General features: G+C 40.8%; 1 protein-coding gene across 1 annotated transcript; it reads left to right on the top strand.

Annotated features, from left to right (window-relative positions):
• The first annotated feature begins 201 nt into the window (after nucleotides 1-201).
• On the top strand, nucleotides 202-8,285 carry trpc2a (transient receptor potential cation channel subfamily C member 2a). The gene is made up of 14 exons (XM_042064666.1): nucleotides 202-338; nucleotides 625-1,317; nucleotides 2,157-2,357; nucleotides 2,630-2,794; nucleotides 2,900-3,074; nucleotides 3,288-3,488; nucleotides 4,210-4,372; nucleotides 4,477-4,569; nucleotides 4,751-4,943; nucleotides 5,194-5,321; nucleotides 5,703-5,775; nucleotides 5,922-6,042; nucleotides 6,489-6,817; nucleotides 8,244-8,285. Exons 1-14 carry the CDS (start codon nucleotides 324-326, stop codon nucleotides 8,283-8,285), a joined length of 2,592 nt encoding a protein of 863 aa, XP_041920600.1. The 5' UTR covers nucleotides 202-323.
• The last annotated feature ends 738 nt before the right edge of the window (nucleotides 8,286-9,023 follow it).

The following is a 9,023-nucleotide window of genomic DNA, read 5'->3' as shown; positions in this document are numbered from 1 at the left end:
TTCTGTTCTAAAAGACCTAATGAGGACTGAGATGGTTGTGAGTGTTAATTGACCCGTCTCCTCCTGGGAGGTGGTTGTTTTCGGTGTCAGGGCAGAGTACACTCACTGCACATTCAAACAATTTTCCAGATGAGGACAAGATGCACAGCTGAGAGGGGCTTCCGTCAGTTTCAACTGCTGAAGGTTGAACACACCATTTGTCACATCCATATCTAGCAAAGAAAGTTGGACTATGTATTTTGGAAGTACATGAAATCTTTGAAAAATATTTTCCAAAACCATAGGACCATATTGTGCAAGTATATCTCATGGCATAAGCAGTCATGGAAAACATCACGGTAAGTAACCTAATTCTCTTCAACAAGATTAAGAGAGATTGTTTACAATCTTATTTCCTCGCCTTAATGTAATCTAATGCCAGTTAAATTATATTATAGCATAACAATAATCAAAACTCAAATATAATTGCATTTGCCACAGCTTTTAGGGTTAGTTTCATCAGTCTGAAACTCTGAGTTAGGCTACATCACTAAAACTGTGTTGTTTTCATCACAAAACTGTTGTAGAGCATTTTTGATGTGGCAACTAAAAATAAACTGGTTCACTATTCTGTTTGTACCACAGTCTGATCAGTGGAAAGAGATTGTGAACAAAAAGTTGCATTTTCCTCCTGAGTTGATTGCTGCCATCCATGAGGGAAATATTGTGCTTGTTAGCAAGCTGCTGTCCACTGGAGATGGCATCATTCGCCAGCTGGATGATTCTGAAGATCGGCTCTGGAGGGAGGCTCTTAACCTTTCCATCCGCCTGGGCAACGAAGACGTGATGACCACCCTTTTTCTAGGGGTCAAGTTTGACTTCCGTCAGATCCATGAGGCCCTCCTCGTTGCTGTGGATACCAACCAGCCACGGATTGTGAAGCTACTGCTCGACCGGCTCGACCAGGAGAAAGGCAACAAGATGGATGTGCGCTCCTTCTCGACAGCCATCTTTGACCACTCAATCGATGACTCTCAGTTCGCCCCGGGAGTGACCCCGCTAACACTCGCCTCCCAGAAAGACCTGTATGAGATCGTCACCATGCTGACTCAGAGGGGACACGACATCCCCCTGCCCCACTCCATATCCTGCATCTGCCTGGAGTGCCGCAACGCCCGGCAGTACGACCTGCTCAAGTTCTCCCTCTCCCGCATCAACACCTACAGAGGGATTGCCAGCCGTGCCTACCTGTCTGTCACTGCTGAGGACCCCATGCTCAGCGCCTTCCACCTCAGCCGTGAGCTCCGCAGGCTCTCCAAGAAAGAACCAGAGTTCAAGGTAGGGTCGACTACAGTAACATTTCAGCCATAAAGCATGAGTAGTATAGCCTAAAAGGATTTAAAAAAAACTTTATTACATTAAATAAAATGTTGAGAAATAGATTTTTGAGTCTTGAACTTGAGTTTAGACATTAATTCTACCAACTTGGATTTTCTTGTTCACTTAATTTTCAAATACAATATAAAGCTTACACCAGGCAGTCACCCAAGTGATAACCAGGTCCACTCTGTTTAGCTTCTGAGATTCAATGAGATATTGTGGTAGCACTAAGCAATGAGATGCTTACTGTATCACCTTCACATGATGGACTTTACTACAAATCACCAATCTATGCTGTATACGTAGGCCTAGCCTTTATAACATCTATGACTGAGACGTCTAGTTAAGTCCCATCCTGTTCTTTGTATTTTATGAAGGTGATTTGGTCAGCCGTTCATCGGCAGCAGCCATAATACACTGCGCATATATCATCCGGTGTTTTGAATTGAGCAATCTCGGGCCTGGTTGGTATACTTGTATGGGAGCCTTTGAGCTTTTTTACTCATAAATTAGGTGAACTAGAAAATCCAAGTTGGCAGCTTTGATCTAAACTTGAAAACCATTGTAAAGTTGACAAAGGTACTCGAGACTCGAGAGTTAAGAAAACTCAAAATCTATTGATCCAGTTGCCTCTATAATTTAACTTTTGTTTATATTTGTATTATATTTAGGCCCACCTTGTTGGTGCCACTTAATAAAACCCCAACAGAACCTTAAATACAATTGGTGCAACAAAGTCTGCATTTTCCCTCACCTCATTCTAGTCCCTCTCTAACATTACTATGTGATCTCTTCAGCCCCAATACTTGCATCTGGAGGAGTTGTGTCAGGAGTTTGCCGTGGAGCTGCTAGCCATGTGCCGGAACCAAAGCGAGGTCACCACCATCCTGAACAACTATGACGCCGACAGTGATGATGATGTAGATGATCAAACATTTGACGAGGGAATCCCAAATTTATCCCGTCTCCGTCTAGCTGTCAACTACAATCAAAAACAGGTCCAAGCAGTTTTTTGCAGAAGTACTATTGTCTGGCTAATAAATAAGCTTGTTTGCAATAAAAACAAAATAATGTACAGTGGTTGACAAGATTTTAAAATATTAACTAAAGACTAAGACTAAAAAACTAAAGATTAAGACTAAACTACTAACTAAATAAGTCATATATCTGGACACAGTGCAGCACAGATGAAGAACTGGCTCCATGATGACAGCTCACTTGTGGCATATTTTGATGAACATGATCTCCCTGATCTCCTCTGTCCAAACAGTTTGTGACTCACCCCATCTGTCAGCAAGTTCTGTCCTCTATTTGGTGCGGGAATCTCTCCTGGTGGAGGGGAAGTAAGACTGCATGGAAGCTTCTGGTGTCTCTCGCCATCTTCCTCACAATGCCCTTCCTCTGTCTTGTCTACTGGGTGGCCCCAAAATCCAAGGTGCAGCATGTTCCCATATCTGATTGGCTAAGGTGTACAGTATTGATGTTTCCATGTTGGATTATGCTTTATTTGCTTCTTTTTTTTTTTTTTTTTTTTTTTCAGTTTGGGAAGACCATGAAGATCCCTGTGATTAAATTCCTGCTCCATTCTGCATCTTATATGTGGTTTCTAATCACTCTCCTGGGCGAGTCCATCTTCATGGAGATCTACAGAGTCGACTTTTCTACCCGCACACAGAACTTCCTGCACAACTCTCTACACATGGTTTGGGTAGTTGGTATGTCACAAGGTCAATTTTATTATTTGTGTAACCTCATCTATAGTACAGAGTACTATAGTTACTAGTTTGAAAGATACTGAATAGTACTATTAGCAGTACTGAGTAGTTTGAAAGTCTGGTGTATAATACTATCATGTACAACACCACAAGCACTCCTTCAAAAACATCCTCTCAAAACAGATGGGTACATCATGTTGTTTATATCTTCAGGTTTCTTCTGGTTTGAATGTAAAGAGGTTTGGATTGAAGGCCTCAGAAGCTACTTCCTGGACTGGTGGAACATTCTAGACATGATGGTCCTCAGCATGTATCTGGCCTCCTTTGCCCTGCGAGTCCTTATCATGCTGAAAGGATACTTCGTATGCAAAGACCCAAATGCAGTGGAGGACTGTGTTTACTTCACAGAGTCAGGTTACAAGAATGCCAACACCAAAACACAGCAAAACACTAACATACACACATTATTAAAAATGGACTGGGCGAATTTATTTCAACCAGAAATTAAATATAAATCACAATGAGTGCTAGGCTGGGTAAACCCAGCGTGATCTGACGGGGATTTCTTTTTCGCCCTGCAACTCAGGCTGGAAACCTGTGCATCTTTTTCTGCTGCTTCCGTTACAATTTTGCCGGGACCAATCACAATCTGGCTTATCCATCTGGCACACTATTGGCTATTAACCCCTATTGAGGTTTCGTGTCACTCTGCAAACGTCACCCGGTTCGATGGTCAGATTGGTGAATGACTATCCAATTGCGTACAGAGTCATTTGAACTGTGCCCATTGATCACGCCTCTTGTGCAGTAGAAAATACATAGCGGACTCCCCAGACCAGTGTTCAGTCTTAAAAGATTGAGCTTGGTCTGGTGAAAGCCAGACTACCAGAGTGCCCCTCCATCACATTTGCATACATCTATTAAAACTTTAGCTAAATGCTAAATGTTAGTCACCATCATAGTCACTCAGGGGTTCTAATTTGCTACTAATCCCTTTAACTTTTCCCTAGTATGTATTGTTACTATTGTTATTTATTGATTGAAAAATCATTAAAATGAAGGATGTAGCGTTTAGGAACCAAAGTCTTCAAATGTGGATGTAAATGTAGATGTAATAATGTAAGTGTGTTCCCAGTGAGAAAGGACTGGCGACAGGAAGACCCGCAGTTCCTCTCGGAGATCCTGTTTGCAGTCACCAGCATGCTCAGCTTCACCCGCCTGGCCTACATCCTGCCTGCCCATGAGTCGCTGGGAACCCTGCAGATCTCCATCGGGAAGATGATTGACGACATGATGAGGTGAGACACATCTGACAGCACATCAGCGCCATAGCATTCATTATTGAGATATGGTCTGATTGAAATAGTAGAGCTCATTAACATGTGTTGTCCTTTCTCTTCAGATTTATGTTCTTGCTGATGATAATTGGAACTGCATTCCTCTGTGGAATTAACAACATATATGTGCCTTATGTTAACACCCCACACCTTGGGCAGTATGTCATCTTTATTGTATTTCATTTAATTGCATTTAAGTGACAAAGTGTTCTTTTTAGGACATTCTGTTCATTCAGGGCCAAGTGAAAGAATCAAATGAATGTGTAAAATTACATTTGTTAATTGTAAAGGCTATTTCAGAAAACAGATGCATGCATATTCTTGTTTTTTCTGTTTCAGGTTTAATGAAACTATTAATTTCCTATTTTGGACCATGTTTGGTGTGGCCAATCAGGACTATGTGGATATGCCAGACTATGTGCTGGCTGAATTTGTGGGGAGAATCTTTTATGGAATATTCACTTTGGTTATAGTCATTGTGCTTCTCAATATGCTTATAGCTATGATCACCAACTCCTTCCAAAAGATTGAGGTAAGTATTTTCTATGCAGCTATTGTACTTTATTAGTACTTCATGTACCTACTTCATTCATGTTTTTGTATCGTAGTCCAGAGCATTTCTTTGTGCAATAAGCATCTGCTCCAAGTTATCAATAACACACTTGTGTCTACCTGTCACTGTGATGACAGCCATTGACAGTGGTGATGCATGAGATTAAATGAAGAGGTATATGATGAAGATGATTCTTCATACAAGTACTCCATCTTCATCTTGTTGTCAGGATGATGCTGATGTTGAGTGGAAATTTGCCCGCTCCAAACTCTACCTGAGCTACTTCCGAGAGGGCCTCACCATGCCAGTGCCTTTCAACATCATTCCTTCACCCAAAGCCCTGTTTTACTCTGTGAGGTGGGCACATTAGATTATATTCAATTCATTAAAACTGGCTTGGTAGCATTGAGCGGATGCCTACCAAGTTATCTATGTTTCTGTTTACCTCCAAAAGTGAACTCAAATGTTATAAAATTACCAGAAAATTGTACCATCAGTGCCTTATCTCCATAGACTTTCAGGCCTCTGATCTAGCATATCAGTAAGCCCCAAACAGTCAAGTATCGTAAGAGAGCTGCATTGTGATTTTGGGATAACAGGCACTAAATCGGCTAGTAGTGACTGAATACTATGCTAAGTAGGTAAGGCATTGGCAGAAAAAATGGTAGATGTTACACTGTAATCATTTATTTCCTATTATTGCATAATAATATACATTAATTACCTAATGTTTGGCAGGGGTACCTTTCGAAAGCTTTGTTGCTGTTGCGGTCGAAAGAGCAATCCAGAATACCCTCCAATTGCATCAATGGTGAGGAATGTAATCAACAGCATTGTTTACCGCAATGTCTTCAATAAAGATCTATCAACAATTCTGAAAAATATGGATTGCCCAAGCTTCACATTCATGCTTTGTCATTACATTCTAACATACAACTTTCTGTTGCCACTTCACAGTCTAACAGCACACTGAACAACAGTGAGGGTCGAATCCCATATCGTCTGCAGGTAATGAAGGCCCTGGTTCAACGCTACATTGAGACAGCACGGCGTGAGTTTGAGGAGTCAAAGCGCAAAGGTAATGTAAAGGGGGCATATGAACCCATCAGTGTTATGATTAAGAGATTAAAGGTAATGTAAATGGGGCATATGTACCCATCAGTGTTATAATTAAGAGATTAAAGGAAAATTAAAAGGGGCATATGAAACCATCAGTGTTATGATTAAGAGATTAAAGGAAAATTAAAAGGGGCATATGAAACCATCAGTGTTATAATTAAAAGATTAAAGGAAAATTAAAAGGGGCATATGAAACCATCAGTGTTATGATTAAGAGATTAAAGGAAATTTAAAGGGGTGTATGGAAAAGTATTTACATGCTCTAGATATGAGAAGTTCTAGATATCACAATCATTTCTTCAATTGTTCGTTTGTGGGTGTGTTTGTGTGCCTGTACCTGTGTGTGTGTGTGTGTGTGTGTGTGTGTGTGCTCACTTGACTTGGATCTGTGAATGTCTGCCGTAGATATCGGAAACAGGATCACAGAGCTGAGTAAGGTGGTGGGAAGAGTACATGCAGAGATGAAGGACCTCCACAAGACATTGGTTGGAAGGCCAGGGCACAACCTCGTTATTAGTGGTTTGGAAGGCCAGGAAACAACCACCACGACTGAGAGCAGCAACGTCCTGAGCCGATACATCTTGGGTGCCAAAAACAACTTCCGGGGCTTCGACAACAAGACGGCCTGGCAAGGCAGTGCCTCACCTCTTGAGGTGGCTGTACACATAGAGGATGAACGGACAAGTGAGGAAAAGAAGGATGAAGAGACAATAGAAGAAAAGAAAGATGACGGGGCGAAAGAGGAAAAGAAAGCTGAAGGGGCGAAAGGGGAAAAAAAGGGTGAGGGGGAAAAAGAGGAAAAGAAAGCTGAAGGGTCAAAAGAGGAAAAGAAGGAAGAAGCTACAAAGCAGGAAAATAAGGTTGATACGACAAAACAGGGAAATAAGGTTGATACCACAAAGCAGGAAAATAAGGTTGATACCACAAAAGAAGAAGAGAAGGTCAAAGGGACAACAAACAAAAAGATTTTGTTTGAAGAGACGGAAATTAAGGTGGAAAGGAGAAGGGAAAATGGAGTGATACCCTCAGCAGGAGGCACAAAGCAGAAATCTGCCCCACTGGGATCTGTGAATGGCAACAGTGGCTCCAAGAGCACCCAAGAGATTTCCATTGAGAGGAAAACAGAGAGCAGTAACGCTAATGGGACTTCCGAGACAAAGATCAGCACTAAGTAGCTATGCACTTAATTTTCCATTTCAATCATTTAATGTTAGCAACAATGCAGAAATCAGTAGTGATATCAACTAACTAAGCAAGCTGTGAGTTCTCATTATAAAATTGGTCAAGTTTGCAGCTCAATATGTTTTGATACTTGGATTTTTTTGTGTGTGTATGATACTGCATGAGTCATTTTTCCTGTCTCACAGCGATAACAGGAGTGCATGTCCAGTGCATTTTCAGTAAAGCAAGCGGTAAGGTGTGATCAAAGGCACACAGTGAGTAGAGCAAAGTTAATTAATAAATGGTTTGATGAAAGCCGACCAATAGCATTGTTGAGCAATACCTTCAACCTGAATGTGTCAGGAGATTAGGCCTACAATAGCATTTCAAATGTCAAAATCTCTTTGGGTCTGGATAGTTTTATAAGGAATAAAATGTAGTATTCCTTCTGCTGTTGGAAACAATTAAATTCTTTAAAACATGATTGTTTTCAGACCTGTTTTAAATGCTATATCACATCCCTTTGACCTGACTGTTATTTTGTTAATTCGTGTAGCATACAGGCTTGTGCAAAATTCCATAATTGAATTGAAACTGGCTCTTAAATTCCAATTCAATTCTTGAATTTCACTTGCATTTCAATTGAGGTAGCAAACAGGAAGCAGAATTGCAATTCGAATTGTGCACAACCCTGGTAGCATATACAATTTTGTAGCAAACATGCTTGATACATATTCAGTTTAATAAATTGAATTTGTTTAATGGAACACATTTGCAACTTCAATATAGCCTATTGAAGAAAATCATTTGAAATGTTAAATGCTTAGAAAGGCATTCAGAAGAAGAGGACAGCTCGATTTTCTATGGAATCAAAATATTTCAGATGGAATCCCAAAGGGCTACTCTGTAATGATACCAGAGAATTATCTTAAGCTAAGTTCATCTCTGATAGCTACAGTAAAGCCTTCTATTCGACTTATGTTTTATCTGGTGCAGTAGGTGCGCCTAGAGCCCCAGGAGAGTCGAATAGCAGATTACTGAGACTGAACTCTCCTCAGTGTGTCCATTCACAGTAATTTGTGCCACTTCGGTAATTGACTTTCTCCACACAAAGATGGTGATTTTTTGGAAAGATAGGTCCCATGGTGGCTAACGGAAGGGACGTGACTTCGGCTCTCTATATACCACAGACCCAGACGACATACTGAAGGGAAATTAAAATTGAGCGGAAGTACGTAGGAGGGCGTAGCCAGGCTAGCTCATCCCTCCCACAGTGCTCACCGATAAACTCCACACAGTGTTCTGGTATAGTTTGAGGGGACAGTGGTACCCCCACTTTGTTTGTTTCCAGTTCATAGAGCCAGAGCTGTGTAGGAAGATTGTTTTTTTTTTTTACAGAGTATACTCAGAGAATGGAGATCTTGCGGATTGTGAGGAGATATTCACTTAATGTTACAAAAAGTAAAAAAAATGCTCAGCATTGCTTACCCTGACTTAAAGGAACCGTATGTAAGACATGTATTTCAATTAATCATAAAATGGCCCTGATATGTCACTAGACATTAAGAAATCATGTTCATTTCAAATACTTACAGTATATCACTGACAACAGTAGTCCGGCCAAGATATTGTCATTTAAAAAGTGAAGTTGCAGCCCTCAACTGATGTTGATGTTGTGTTTTGTCATGTCATGTTGTGTTTTGGCCTGATGCACCACCCTCTACCTATCTACTAATCACAAAGTCAGTAGTGTTTCGGCATCTGGGTTGGCAACCTTGA

This window comes from Alosa sapidissima, chromosome 15 (assembly GCF_018492685.1).
Source record: "Alosa sapidissima isolate fAloSap1 chromosome 15, fAloSap1.pri, whole genome shotgun sequence".
Classification (NCBI taxonomy): domain Eukaryota; kingdom Metazoa; phylum Chordata; class Actinopteri; order Clupeiformes; family Clupeidae; genus Alosa; species Alosa sapidissima.
This window is presented reverse-complemented; position numbering and strand designations above follow the sequence as displayed.